This window comes from Cyprinodon tularosa, unplaced genomic scaffold (genome assembly GCF_016077235.1).
Source record: "Cyprinodon tularosa strain WSP-4 unplaced genomic scaffold, ASM1607723v1 ctg130, whole genome shotgun sequence".
NCBI classification, from domain to species: Eukaryota; Metazoa; Chordata; class Actinopteri; order Cyprinodontiformes; family Cyprinodontidae; genus Cyprinodon; species Cyprinodon tularosa.
The window spans coordinates 535,041-550,222 of NW_024038115.1; the positions used below are offsets into that span (position 1 = coordinate 535,041).

Genomic DNA, 15,182 nt, shown 5'->3' on the forward strand with positions numbered 1-15,182 from the left:
AGGAATACATTTATAACTCTATGAAACTTCAATATTTAAAGCTATTTGGAGGATGAGACCAATATAATAAAATAAAGATTTAATCAAAAGTATTGTGCTTTTCTTTTCTTTTTTAATATATATATATATAATTTGACAATTCTTGATATGCATATTTTAAAACTTGTGACTCTTTATCTTTTTAAGAACAATGCTTTAAGTTTATATTTGAATACAAAGAATAAAGAGGTAAATCTATATGGATTATTGACCATTGTTCTAGACTAAACAATTATAATAAACTAAACTTTATTATCTTTTGTATCCCACTTTTGTCTTTTATTTATCATTCTAAGTTAAACACCTCTCAATTTATATGCAACTCTATCCTTTTTACTCTTCCCTGCCTATCTTTCATATTTGAAAATTCTTCTAATTTTCTTCTGCCACCTTCTTTTAATTTTTCTATTTTTTTTTCTGTTTCTTTCTTTCCTTTTCCATTTTATGATATTCGGTATTATTACTAATGATAATTTATCATTTAATTTCCTTATATTTATTATTTTCTATATCGTTTATTATATTTGTATTTCATTTTTAATTGAAATACTTGAAATACTTGAAAATACTTGAAAATAATTGACATTTAATGTACCGCGGAACATTTCTCCGGAGAAACCCTTATTTCGGGGGGGACAATTTATAGTGACGTACACATAGATGTTTACACGTGAAGGCTATGTGGGGTTCCACATGAGTTCCTTCAGAAGCATCTATTTTATTCTCTGCAACCTTTTTGAAGGGTTTAGCCGAAAAAGTAAGAACCGAACAACAGTTATAATCACGACATTATCTGCATGAAGACATTTTGGTGACGTGGTCCTATCTTAGTTGTTCAGATTAGTGAGCCGTGTCTGTCTCGGTATCATAGTGTGTTTTCTGCATTGTACCCAGGTTTTGGTTTAAAATGGGGAAGTTGAGGAAGAAGCACAACTGGAAAGGGAGACAGCAAAGCGACACTCAGCAACCAGCGAAGGAAGAGAAGACGGGTGTTGTGGTTGAGCTGCACGGTTAGAAACATGGATATCAAATTGGTTGTCCATTCCCTCTTTGTATAATAGCTTTCTAGATTATCTGTCTTTTTTCTTTTCTTTTTTTCGACAGATGGAGACAGGTTGAAAGGTGTGGACGAGAGCAACGCCCTGGTCCTTCCAGCCTACAGAAACAAGAAGAAAACAAAGGAAGAGCAAAACCTTAAACAACCTAAAAAACCTCTCACAAAGAAGCAAAGGAAAGAGCTACAAAAGGTCTTGGAGCGTAAAGAGAAGAAAGCTCATGTAAGACAACAAGAACCACAGCCGTAATCAGTATGTAGCAGTGTGATACTAAATGGATATGGGAATTGTGTATCATTATATACGATTTCAGTTCAATAATACAAAGATCATGTTAACAAATAAAACCTTAAAGTCTGTCCTGATCTGTCTTAAATAATGACTTTATACAGACTTCAGGATTCCTTATTTCATCCATTGTGTCAACCATAGCAAAATAAAACTTCCTACAGCTTAAACCTATATTCATTGAGGTTTAGTTATTACCTAAACTTGGAACTAACTTAGAGAATATATAGGTAAATGTTTTTATTTGTCATTTACATAATTAAATTAGGTGAAAATGCAAAAGGAATCATGACTGTGCTGTATTTTTTATAGATATAGAACATCAAATCCCAATGAAATATGTTAAGGTTTATTAATGTTATGTGGCAAATTGTAGAAAACTTATAACAGGGTTATTACTTCTTTTTATTGCAACCATCTGAAAATAAAAGATCAAAGTATTTTTGTATGTTCTTCTGTTTTCAGACATAATTTAAGGACATTTCTTTTACTTTCAGGACATTTATTAAACCCTATATTTTTATTTATTTCATATCCCATAAAGATATCTCTGTCTGTTTTTAGAGGGCAGATATTCTGACCAAACTGTGTGAGGTGCAGCTTCCAGAGTCTGAACTGAAACTTTTGTATACAACATCCAAACTGGGAACAGGAGGAAAACTTTACCAAACTAAACAGTAAGTTTAGATCTAAAAACCATTATGTGCAGAAATAAAGGAAATCGCAGGATTGTGTGATTTTAGCGAATAGAGATTTAAAGACAGCAGCAGTATGATTACTCTGTGGATTTTGGGGATCAGTGGTTTTCCTTCTTTTCAGGTCATTGGATGAAGTGAAAGATGGAGGCTCTGGTCCAAAGATCAGCAGTGTCAGTGGGGCAAACAGAAAAAGAAAATGGGAAGAAGAAGAAGAAGAGGATGAAGAACCAAAGAAAGAAGAAAGCAGTGAGGACGAGACATCTTCTGAGGAGGAAGAAGAGGATGAAGACGAAGGGAATAACTCCACAGAGACATCCAAACTTCTTACAGCTGCTAAAAGCGAACAGGAAGTGAAGGTGGAGCAGAATGACGTGGATCCAGATAAACAGAGAGAGACCATTACTGATCAGAACACCGTACAAAGCAAGAGGCTTTCAGAGCCGGCTGTCTTTATTCCCGTCAACCGGTCAGCGGAGGTTCAGGTGAGGGGAAATCCCATTGCATGCATTCATGGATTTGGTCTTTGTTTGTTTGCTTGAAGTAATTCTGTTGTTGCAGGAAGCTCGTCTGAAGCTCCCAGTACTGGGTGAGGAGCAGGTCATCATGGAGGCAGTCAAGGAGAATCCCTGCGTTGTCATCTGTGGAGAGACAGGAAGTGGAAAGACGACACAGGTTCCTCAGTTCCTGTATGAGGCTGGTTATGCCAGGTAGGGGATCCATTTTGTTTTTATAAGTTTCTTTTGACATTAAATTAGAGAAAATGTTCTAGTATCACATCATAGTTTGGAAAAATCTGAACATTGAAAAATATCTGTATTTTCTTTTATTTACACAATGTCTGACTTTTAAAAATTCCATCCATCTTTTTGTCCTTTCTTCCATCCATCCATCCATCCATCCATCCATCCATCCATCCATCCATCCATCCATCCATCCATCCATCCATCCATCCATCCATCCATCCATCCATCCATCCATCCATCGAATTAATAACCTGAGCGTTTTTTCAATAGCTTAAGAAAAGTTTTGTTCTGCTTCTTTCATTCAGCGGCAGCAGGATCATTGGGATCACAGAGCCAAGGAGGGTCGCCGCTGTCAGTATGTCACACAGAGTGGCTAAAGAGATGAACCTTCCCACACAGTAGGTTCAATATTTGATCTCTTTAGATCCTAAGGGAACATTTTTATTAAATTACTGATAATAAATCAACTTTCTGTGTTTCAGAGTGGTGTCGTACCAGATTCGATATGAGGGCAATGTGACGAGTGACACAAAGATCAAGTTCATGACAGACGGAGTCCTGCTGAAGGAGATTCAGAAGGTTTTACTCTGTTTTATTTCTGCCTAAATTCCCAGGCTCTGCATGAAAGCAGCCTGCTTAGCATCGATCGAGGAATAGGTCTAAATTGAAGTTAACACTATTTGTATTTTTCTGTGTTTTTCTTTTGATTTGCAGGATTTCCTGCTCCAGCGATACAGTGTGATAATTATAGACGAGGCCCACGAACGCAGCGTCTACACGGACATCCTGATTGGGTTGTTGTCTCGCATCGTCCCACTGAGAAACAAGGTCAGGAACAATGCTGTGCTGTGTTTCACTTTTGATGGATACACCTTTGTGTTTACCTAATTTCAGGCAAATTCCCATTAATATATGTTTGCTAAATGTTTAGCTAAACTTTGAATTAGATATCCATCTAATCCTTGGCGTGTATATAAAGGCTGCCTGATATCATTGTTCATACATATTCCTGAAAATTTGAGAATGTACAAAACGTTCTCCATATTTAAAATATAGAAAACTACATACTGAGATTTCCTGGACTGTTTCTTGTTCTATTTTTTTATGTCCATGCTTTCTTTGATGTATCACATCAAAATATGATTTTAACATTTTAATAAAACTTTTCTATAAAACTAAATGCATGCATATCATTAAAAAAATCAAAAGGACTAATTAATTAACCTTTTCTTCACTACTTTATTTTTCTGAACTTCAGTATGCCTACTCTGTCTTCTTTTCTCTTTATTTTTAAGCCAGGCCTGGATTGTATGATTTTTTTGCCCTTTTCGGGCTGACTTTCCAGTCGTGCAAGAATTTTTACAATGCGGCCGAGTTTCAGCCTCATTGTGCGTCCTTGATCATATAGTATACAGTGGGTAACGAGGGTCGATCGTGGACAAATCCTGCTGTTGAAGTAGCGCTATGAGCCGATTTACCAGAACTTTGAGCGCTGCACATGTGCAAACAAGGGAGTTCTACTTCTTCCAGATTGAGTCAGACCAGCGCTGTCTCTCGGCACTGTGCCTGACGGGTGTTTTTTAGACGTACAGTGTGAGCAGGTAGATCGCATCAGAGCGTCGGGTCGCACAGTGTGAGAACATACATCATGAGCTGTGAACTTTTAAACCCTGCGATTTCATCGTACAGTTTGAGCTGCAGCTGCATGCAACGATTGAACATATTGCCCAGTGTATGTTCCTAGTCCAAGGGTTTTAGAGTCTGAAATGGAGAAGCTGTATTTTGGTGAAGATTAAAAAAAAAAAAATTTGTTTGGGAATTTTTTTCTTTTATCATTTATAGCATTTAACTACATAAGCAGTTAAATGTTTATATTTTGTTGCATTTACAGCTCTCTGTGGCGTGAATCCAGTGCAATATTGAACCAGATTCACGAAAAATAAGTTTTCCTCAAATTGTACTTTGTGCCTGTTTTTCCCATGCGTCGGCCTGCAGAAAGGGATGCCCATGAAGCTGCTGATCATGTCAGCCACTCTGCGCATTGAGGACTTCACAGAAAATCAGAAGCTTTTTCGGACTGTACCGCCCGTCATTAAGGTGGATGCTCGGCAGTTCCCGGTCACCGTACATTTCAACAAACGAACTCCGTTGGACGACTACACCGGGGAGGCCTTTCACAAGACCTGCAAAATCCACAGGATGCTGCCTCCTGGTATTTTTCATTTTAACTTTTATTTTAGGGCCGCAACTAATGATTATTTTGCAAATTGATTAATCTGTCGATTATTTTTTTCGATTAATCAATAATCAGATAGGAAAAGGTTAATTAAAAAAGACATTTTGCGAAAATAGACCAGGTGAAACTGAAACTTTTCCACTGGAGGTGTTTTGGACAGAGCATGAAAAATAGATTTTTTGTCTTAAATGCATACTTTTTCCTTTCTTTTATACAATTTTGGTATAATTGCTGCTTTAAGTGGGTTTCTCTGTCAGCTAAAAGCATGTTTTAGAGTCTATGCTCCAGTTAACGATTAATCGATTACTGAATTAATTGACGATCATTTCAATAATTGATTAATCACGAATAATTGTTTCAGCCATAGTTTATTCTTTATCAGTACTTTCAATGCATGCACTGAGCATTCTGTGTGTGTAAAAGGGGACAGTTGGTGATGGTATTTGTTTTCTCGCTCAGGGGGCATCCTGGTGTTTCTAACAGGACAGGCTGAGGTCCACAGCCTCTGCAGGAGACTCAGGAATGCCTTCCCATTCAGGAAGGGCAGCACAGCCACTGGTGCGTGGTCAGCCTCTCCCCATATGAATAACCATTGATCCCTGAGAAGGATCCCTTCTGTTCTGAATATCCCTGTTTCTCTGTTTAGCTGACGAACAGGAAGCAGACACGGCTGAGGCAATGAGGAAATTTAAGAAGCTCAAAAAGAAGAAGAATGTTGTGAGTTTATCTGCTGTAAAGACAAAAATTTTTCTGTGGGTTTAGACCGATCTCATATACTGCAGCAATGTTTCAATAAGCTTTTGTGAAATGGCTGTATTAGATTAGACATTAAGAAAATAAAATCCTAAAAATACTGGATTTTTAAAAATGTTTTATTCTCTCCCTGTCTGATATATTTTTAAATGTTTTTGTGAACTTTTAACTCTGATTGTAGTCTCTGCCTCGGATCGACCTGGATAACTACTCTGCCCTGCCAGTGGATGAGGGGGACGAGGACAGAGAGGCGGGTATCGGAGATGAGGAGGACGGAGGGTCGGACCTTGAACTAGGCGACGATCCAGCCGACACGGGTAAATTAATCCTGACAGATGGTTAATGATTAGCCCTAAAGTAAACTTTTAGAGATGTATTTTTATTAAGGAACATTTGGTGAACCTTTTGCAGTCCCTTGTTACTCAAAAACACCTTTAGCTCGTTCTGGGTTTGGAAAGATTTCATAGGGAAAGACATCTAAACATTCATCCTCATTATCATTTCCTTCCGAGTTTAACCTTACTAAGAGTTACTGTGACTATATTGAAAGTCATTTCTTTTACTCACAAGTTTAAAACCAGTGCTTAACTGACAAAGGTTGAAATTCCTATTTTATTTGGCCTTTATTGAAAAAAGGAAACAGCAAGTCATTATTGTTTTATCGTTTATTTGTAGCTGTTGACCCAGAGCTACTGAACAGTTTGTTGTTATCAAACACTGACAATAAATATCCTAAGCAAAGTGTTGCTCTTTGTTTGTTTCTGTAGAGGACAAAGCCGACCCGTCCATTCCTCTCTATGTTCTCCCTCTGTATTCTCTGTTGGCCCCTGAACAGCAGGCGAAGGTAAGGCCAATATGTTTGCCTCAGTGATGTTTAAAAATGAGTCAATGGCAGTTTTGAGTTAGCATGTTACTCATTCTCTGACCATCCCCTGCAATGCGGAGAGGAGAGGTTTCTGTACCTCTACCACCAATTTTAAGTTTGCTTCCTAACTCTGCATTCTGGACCCAGTTATGCTGCTCCCACAGCAAAGAACTGCTTCCCCACATTTTCAGATGAACCCAAATGTAAATATAGTGTTTTTATGACTGCAGGTGTTCAGGCCTCCTCCGCCAGGCACTCGTCTCTGTGTCGTCGCCACAAACGTCGCAGAGACGTCTTTGACCATTCCTGGCATCAAATACGTCGTCGACTGTGGCAGAGTTAAGAAGCGTTACTACGACCGAGTCACAGGAGTGTCGTCCTTTAAAGTCACATGGACCTCCCAGGCATCGGCCAATCAGAGGGCAGGCAGAGCTGGACGAACGGAGGCGGGACACTGCTACAGGTCAGTACTAATAGACAGTGGTCAGATATCGAGGCGTCTGATTCTAACTTACAGACGCTTTTATGTTTCTTCTCTGCTTCCCTGCACAGGTTGTATTCCTCTGCGGTTTTTGGAGACTTTAGCCAATTTTCCGAAGCAGAGATCACCCGCAGGCCTGTAGAGGACTTGGTTTTGCAGATGAAGGATCTTAACATCGATAAGGTCTGAAAGAGACAAAACAGATGTTTTAAGGGAAAAGGACAAAAAAGCAAACAACACGTTTTGTTTTCAAATTGTGGTTTTTGCAGGTGGTTAATTTTCCTTTCCCCACACCTCCCTCCGCTGAGGCTCTGGTCGCTGCAGAGGAGTTACTGGTCTCACTGGGAGCTCTGGAAGAGCCACCTCGTTCTGGAAGGTAGCTGACTGTTGCAATGCTTTACAGAAAACTTGTTGAGGTTTTTTTTTTTTTTTTGATGATGAAGTTTAACTAATTCTTATCTAAAGCTCATTTAAATGGCAGCATAATACATAAAATATTGAGGGCAAAATGGTTTAAAACCATCATGAACAGATAAAGTAATGTTAAATATAGAGTTTAAAGCAAATGTAAACAGGTTTAGTTGGTTGGGTTTTAATGTTTCTCACTGGGAATGCCTCAGGTTATGAGTTTATTAGTAAAGCTCATTATAGCTGTAGTTGCTCAGTCAGGAAGATTGTTTCCTATCTAAAAGTCCAATGATCATCAGACTAGAAGTTGGTTTCATTAGATTCCTGCTTAAAGGATTTTCCTCTAACATTTTTCTCTGAGATGTTCTCATTAATAGCGACTTGCCAATGTGTGGAAACTCATTGAAGTTGAGGAAAATGTGTTTCATAAAGGCATAAACATTTAAAGTAGGACTTAAACCGATTTTTGCCTGCTCCTCTTTTTTTTTATTCCCCTAGATCAGTTAGATTGGATGGATTGTGTTTGAGAACAGATTTAAAATGATTGCTTATGATTTTCCATTGGATTTACGTTTGGACTTTTACTAGGCCATTCTGACTGATGAAAATGCTTTGCTGTACTTGTTCCATTGCAGCTCTGGCTATATGTTCACAATGGTTATTCGCCTCATAGTCAAACCTCTGGCCTGTCCCGAGCCTTTTACAACCTCTAACAGGTTTTTCCTGTTTTTAGCCTCATTCATCCATAACTCCACAAATCTGCCCATCAATACATTATTTTATAGCTCTTCCAGTTAACATGGGCCTCCTCCTTAATAATGCTGTCCTTGCTCATCCTCTTATTGCATGTGACAGCTCTTATTTGTAATTGTGCTACATCGTTTCCTTTTTTAGAATGATCTGTGCTTCATGTGATGTTCAAAGCTCAGGTTTTTGCAATCACGTGCTACTTTATTAGCCCATCGCATAAAATCCCATGAGGTTAAATTAAAGTTTGTAGTTGTATCCAAATTGGAAAGAGTTTAAGAGCTGTGCTAATCACCTGCCTTTATACAAATAAAGATCTTTTGTTGTTTTGTTACATTAATTTTGTTTTTCCCCATGTTAACAGCTATTTTTTTGTTTTTTAAGAATGCAAGACTTGCAACGAGCGAAGCTCAGCTGTCCCATCACTCCGCTGGGTAGAGCCATGGCGTCGTTTCCTGTGGCTCCACGTTATGCTAAAATGTTGGCGCTTGGAAAGCAGCAGGACTGTCTGCCCTACATCATCGCTGTGGTTTCAGCCATGACTGTCCGGGAACTTTTTGAGGACTTTGACAGGTATGCTTGCACACTGAGTCTAATTATTGTTTCTAAATAAATGGATTAGACATTTAGAAAAAAAAGGCATCTAGTGTGAGATAAAAACATTGTCCTTTTCATGTAATAGCGCATGTTGTATCTACATAATGGACTGTGTTTATCATTGATAGACACATAAAAACCTGCAGCTGTCTTTAACTGAGTGCCTGGTATCAAGCTGTAGTTCTAATGTTTTGGCATCTGTCCTCAGACCTGCTCGCAGTGACGATGAGAGCTCCAAGCTTAACCAGCGTCGAGCGCGGCTGGCCCAGATGAGGCGTCTGTGGGCGGGACAGGGAGCTTCACTCCTGCTGGGGGATCTCATGGTCATGCTGGGTGAGGCTACTTAAAAGCTTTATTATCCTAAGACAGCTGCACATAGATTTATAGTAGCAGACATTCAAAATGGCCCATCACAGTCAAACGCCAGCCGAATGGCAGCCCACTTCCCTGCAACTCTCAGCAAAATCCCCTCCAACTTCAAGCCACTGGTGCGACCCCCTCCTTCTCCTGGACGTGCATATTTTTATACTCTGACTTCATCCTTTCACTGAATTACAGGGTCTGACGAGGAGAAGGAGATTCTCTTTAGATTTTAATGTCCACAAATCATGACAGAAAGAATATTTTAGTACAAAGATCGATGTTTAAAAAGGAATTGTAGGGGACCAGCCAAGGACCCATCAAGGAAAGTATGGAAATTTGAATGGCTACTACTGTATTTGTTCAAATTATAATAAATAAACTATAAAATGATTTAAAAATCTGCAAAAGCTGAGTTGTTTTCATCCATAACCCATGACTGCATTAAAAGCGTTTTAGTTGCACTAGCTTTGATTCACTACCCCCAGCATTTTATCCTATGTGGCTTTTTATAAAATAAGTTTAATGAACTGCCAATTCATTAAAATTATTTTAAATTAATCCCACTTTGAGATTACCTTTCAGAGACTCATCTCCATAGTTGAAATAAAATCAAACCCTACGGCTTGTTGGCCTTTTTTTCGAATAAATTTTCGAATAAATTTCGTAATCATCTTGTAACTAGTGCATCATTATATGGTGATAAATAATATGTAAAGATATTGGAATCACAAAGTGAATTGCCTTTTAACAAGCTGTTTTAAATTCAGCTATGTTTTCACCATTTATATAAACTGAAGTTATTTCCCAAAGTTAATTGGTATCTTTGTATCTACAAGTTCGTACGTTTTTTCTTGTTACGTCTCCTTCTGCAAATAAAATGTTTCGACCAACTGTAAAAACTATAAGCTGTTTACAATAAACAAACCAACCAACAAACAGTTAAAATAGCTGCTATCCTGAACACTCTAACTATTCCTTACAGGCAAAGTTCCTCTGTTCACTAACATGATTTGGTGAAGCTGCTGAAGCTTTTTTTCCCCTCTAGAGTTGAGTTTTGGTGACTATAGTGGCCATCGCTCTATCTAAAATGACTTCTCCGGAAACGAGATTTTAAAAAGGCCAAGGTTCATATCTTGATGCTTAAGCTACAGGTTCTTAAAGAGGGGATGGCATTTTGCCTTTACTGATACTGGATAATTTTGTCCTCGTCTAACAGTAGGTTTCCGTCACCTTTAAAGGCCAGGTAAGAACGGTAAAAACAAAAACAAAAAACAGGCCAAGTTAATAAAGACATAACATTTATTAACATGAAAAAATAACCTTTTTTCAACCTCAACATACTTTCTATACAGAATCACAGATTCTGTTAGTTGGAAAGATGTAAAATGAATAGTAGAGCTGCAACTCACTATTATCTAACTATTGTCTTGCTTATCGATTAATTTGTTGATTTTTTTTTTCAGATTAATTATTTAATATCAGATAGTCAAAGAGGGACAAAAAAAAGATATATATAAAAAAAAAGTTTATCCTATATGCAAAATGTTTACATATTTTTTTTTTTACAATGTTTGTATAATTACTGCTCTAAGTGGGTTGCTCTGTCAGCTAAAGGCATGTTTTAGAGTCTCTATTGTCCAATTAACCATGAAATCAATTACTAAATTAGTTGACAATTATTTCAATAATCAACCAATCACAGTTAAATATGATTAATTGATTCAGCGCTACTAAATAGTATAAACAAAAAATAAATATATAGTAATAAACAGTGATTAGGTTTCCAAATAATTGTCAAATGATTTACACAAATATACCACAATTTGACAACATTTTAAGATTGTTTAAGATATAATTTAGAGATCAGGAATTAACAATATCGAAAATATGCATCACTTGCATTCAGCATTAATACCGTCCACATAAGTATCGGATATAGAGTTTGAGTATCAATACTTTTGACAACTCGGATTGTATCTCCAGTTTTGATTTATTGCTGCACAAGTCTTACTAATTTATACAGTTGTTAGTAAACTGGAGCAGACTTTGATAATGTTTTTATTCAACCATGTTCGACTGCATCCCTTTCCATGGAATCTGAAGTTTTCTGCCATGTAGTCTTGCAGTCTTTCCGCAGTACATTGGGAGGTCTTGTTGGCTGTTCCAGACTCAATTGAACACTTCTGTCTTTATTTATCCATAGAAACTCAGCATGTCCAAATGTTAAGAATGATAAGTCTCACTGTAGCTCCGTATGTGTTGGACTGCAGGGGCTGTTGGTGCCTGTGAATTTGCCGGCTGCACTCCCAAGTTCTGTGAGGACAACGGATTGAGGTACAAAGCAATGGTGGAGATCAGGAGGCTCAGAGGTCAACTTACTAATGCAGGTACACAAATGCACACATACAGAAAATCACATAAACCTGCAGCAGGAAGTGAAATGGAGATCCCTGATCTTCCCTCCTTTCAGTGAACGCTGTGTGCCCGGAGGTGGGAGTGTTTGTGGACCCTAAGATGGCTCCACCTACAGAACATCAGGTGGTCTGTCTGCGGCAGATTGTTCTAGCTGGGCTGGGAGACCACCTGGCGAGACGCGTCCAAGCAGAAGACATGCTGGACCCAAAGTGGAAGAATGCCTATAAGGTAAGCAGATCCTAAAGTTTGGGTTGTGATAGAAGATAGCATATTTTAGTTAATTCCCTTCATTTTGTCACTGTTTTCTTTTATCATAGACTCCCCTGATGGACGACCCGGTGTTCATTCATCCCAATTCTGCTTTGTTTAAAACGTTGCCAGAGTTTGTGGTCTATCAGGAGATCATGGAGACTTCTAAAATGTACATGAGAGGTATGGGAACCCCACCGTGTGGAAGGGCTCAAAGGTCTGGGATGAGTTTCAGATGTTCCAGGTTATAGCCAAGTTTTAAAGATCCTAGTAATTATGGGAAAACAGGATAATAATAAATGTTCTGTGAAGAATTTTTATTTTATTATAAATTGTTTTGATTAAAAAGTTGTAGCTATGACCTTTAAAGAGTTAGCAATTTACCTATTATCATTATAAAGTGTAAAGGGGTGAAATAGGATTACAAACTTAGTATAAGGAGACATTAGAAATAAAGCTGCTGCTCTGTTGCTGGTGGTGCTTATTAAAGATAAGTTGTTTAATCATTATTTTTTCGAACATGGAAAATAGACTTTTATTTAGGTTACTGACTGGATTTTGAAAGTCCTCATAAGGATGATGATAAAGAACTCATCCTAAGGAGGAAATCCTCGTCTTTTTCACATTTTTTAGGTTGCTGGGTCATTCATGCATCCCTTTGTTTCCACAATCCCACCTTCTACATCCATGTACAAATGGTCTTATTGCTCCGCAGTTCAACTTGTATGATGAAAATTGATTAAATAATCTGCATGTTTAAGTCAGAACAGTAAAGGGGGATTCCGTAAAAGTTCAAAAACATCTTTGGTTTCCAAGATTTGAGATTTCAAATCTTGGAAACCAAGTCCAGTGGATATTTTTGAACTTTTACGGAGTGACTATGACCTGGATGACTGGGAATCCTCATCAGCAGTAAAGGGAGATATTTTTCCTTTTTTCATTCCTTTTTTCCTGTCTGCTTCCCTCTTTCTCCTTTTCCTCTCTACTTTTACTTCCATGTTCACCCCCTTTCTTTCTTCTCCTCTTTATCTATTCCAGTTAATCTATGCATTTTTTTTTCGTATTTGTAAATACATTAAATATAATCTAAGCTCTCTGCTAATTTGTTTTCGTAAATGTTCAGAACCTGAACTTCATAAATATGTATCAGCTCTGTTCCCTTTATGTGACTCCATCTTGTGAGAATATTTTCTTGTTCTTCCTGTCAGGTGTTTCAGCTGTGGAAGCAGAGTGGGTTCCACAGCTCCTGCCTCAGTACTGTCACTTCGGCTCTCCTCTAGACTCTCCGGTGCCGTGGTTCTGTTCCTCCACCGGCACCATCAGATGCCACAGATCGAGCACATTCTGTAAGTTAATTTAGTTACTGAGCGGCAAAGCTGACTGATTCTTCAGCCTTTATTTCATCTTTTTATGTCTCCTTTTAGTCCGGATCGGGTGGCAGCTGCCTGCAGTGGAGATGGAGTATCCTGAAGGTTTGGAGCGGTACCGGCTGTTTGCCAGGTTTCTTCTGGAGGGACAGGTACAACAGCATCCCTTGCATCTGTTTTGTACTAAATCCTTTAATTATATAGTAAACTATATATCCTAGCTGTTGAAGAAAAATCTTTCATTTAAAAAATATAACTTGCTCTTTCTTCTAAATGTACAGTTGTACTTTTTGATCAAAGTCAGTTGTTTTTTTGTTTTGTTTTTTATGAATATTTTTCACTGTATATTGATGGAAATACATGCAGGTAAATAAAAATAAATAACTAATAAATAAGATTATTTTCACAAAGAAAAAAGATTTACACAAGAAAAACAAAATTGATAAAAAATGAAAATTAAGGGTTTTATTTATAATTTTCCTCCATTTAAATTACCGGTGTCTTCAATTTACAACAGCATGATTTAAAAAAAATAAAATGTCATTATAAATATTAAATTTGATTAAAAAATAAAGCACCCCATACATATTATGTCATTTAACATTATATATGGTTCACAGGTTTGTCCCAAACTAAAGAAAAATACAGGCCACCTTCTGTCGAACCCTTCCATCATGATGAAAACTTGGGCAAAGTAAGTTTTTTTTTGTAAATATTGTAGAAGGTTGCTGAATATCTCCATTTGTACTGATAAAATTGATTTCTTCACTGCAGACTGTCATGTAATTTAAATATTAGAGACAGGCTTGCATTGTGTAAAAGAAAAAAACTATATGTAAAAAAACCTTTACATATTTTTCCTACCTATTTGCTTTAATTTGGCCTAAAATAGTTATATTTGAGTTTCTTAAATAGTCTGCAAAGGCCTGGAAATTGGTTAAAAGGATAAACCAGGCTGAAGTGACTATAAGTAAAGAATATTTTTAAAATTTGCACTTTAGACTTTATTCCTAATCTTTTTTTTTATATGGTATCCTTGTATCTGTTCATTGTCTATCATGTTTTTACTCTGAAAACTGAGATAAAAAGGGCTGTTGAATATTGACAGATAAAATTGTTGCATCTTTTCTTTTTTTAGACTTCAGCCTAGAACTGAAGCTTTACTGGGACCATTGGTTTCAAGGAGGGTCGACAGCAGAGATGCTCTCCACTCTATCTGGAGGACTGAAGAGAATTGTGAGGATCTAATGCTGTTTTTGTTTTTATCTAAGTGTCGTTGATATGTTTTCTAATTTATTTTCTCCACCCTGTAGTTCTGTTGTCTGCCTACTGCCAGTGGTTACCTGAGGCCATGCACCAGGAAGTCACCAAACTCTGGCCTCCCATTTAAAGGCTGAAGACAGAACAGGGAAGAGACTGAGCAAAGCCTTGGCCACAGTAGTCTTTATCAGATTGTACTGATTTTTATGCAACTATAACACCACAATACCTACTTTTTCCAGTTTTTATTGTATACATTAAGTCTGTGACCTGTAAAAATATTTGTGGGGAGGAATGTCTTTGTTTGACATCTGTACTAACTCTGACACTGTATTCTATTTAATCAGTGTGCTGCTGTTAAAAACTTGGTCTTCATAAGACTTTATAAAGCATTTGATTTGAAAACAAAGGCTACTCTGTGATTTATTTTTGTATATATATTTTTTGTTTCACATAAAATCATTTGAACATAACGCATAAAACACGTTTAACCTCATAACCAAAAAAGTTCAGTTGTATTTCTGCCTTTTTCTTTTATTTTAGCTAGTTTCTTAATTTTGTATTGTCCTTTCATTTTTAAGGATATCAAACATAGCATTTTCTTCTCATACACTGTAT

At 37.2% G+C, this 15,182-nt stretch overlaps 1 protein-coding gene across 1 annotated transcript; it reads left to right on the forward strand.

Moving 5' to 3' along the window:
* The first annotated feature begins 673 nt into the window (after nucleotides 1-673).
* dhx37 (DEAH (Asp-Glu-Ala-His) box polypeptide 37) lies at nucleotides 674-14,973 on the forward strand. The gene is made up of 27 exons (XM_038277232.1): nucleotides 674-796; nucleotides 934-1,049; nucleotides 1,144-1,316; nucleotides 1,947-2,059; nucleotides 2,202-2,562; nucleotides 2,639-2,787; nucleotides 3,129-3,221; nucleotides 3,306-3,402; nucleotides 3,538-3,651; nucleotides 4,819-5,035; nucleotides 5,519-5,617; nucleotides 5,706-5,776; nucleotides 5,994-6,129; nucleotides 6,580-6,656; nucleotides 6,908-7,140; nucleotides 7,230-7,341; nucleotides 7,428-7,534; nucleotides 8,698-8,886; nucleotides 9,119-9,243; nucleotides 11,544-11,660; nucleotides 11,744-11,916; nucleotides 12,006-12,120; nucleotides 13,146-13,283; nucleotides 13,362-13,456; nucleotides 13,925-13,998; nucleotides 14,443-14,540; nucleotides 14,618-14,973. Exons 2-27 carry the CDS (start codon nucleotides 947-949, stop codon nucleotides 14,692-14,694), a joined length of 3,456 nt encoding a protein of 1,151 aa, XP_038133160.1. The 5' UTR covers nucleotides 674-796; nucleotides 934-946; the 3' UTR covers nucleotides 14,695-14,973.
* The last annotated feature ends 209 nt before the right edge of the window (nucleotides 14,974-15,182 follow it).

Bases quoted from the DNA above. Each gene is read 5' to 3' on its own strand.
- dhx37 (XM_038277232.1), top strand. From the start codon at position 947: ATGGGGAAGTTGAGGAAGAAGCACAACTGGAAAGGGAGACAGCAAAGC. The intron at 3,403-3,537 runs GTTTTACTCTGT...TTTGATTTGCAG, and splicing joins TGCTGAAGGAGATTCAGAAG to GATTTCCTGCTCCAGCGATA. The intron at 14,541-14,617 runs GTGAGGATCTAA...TCCACCCTGTAG, and splicing joins CTGGAGGACTGAAGAGAATT to TTCTGTTGTCTGCCTACTGC.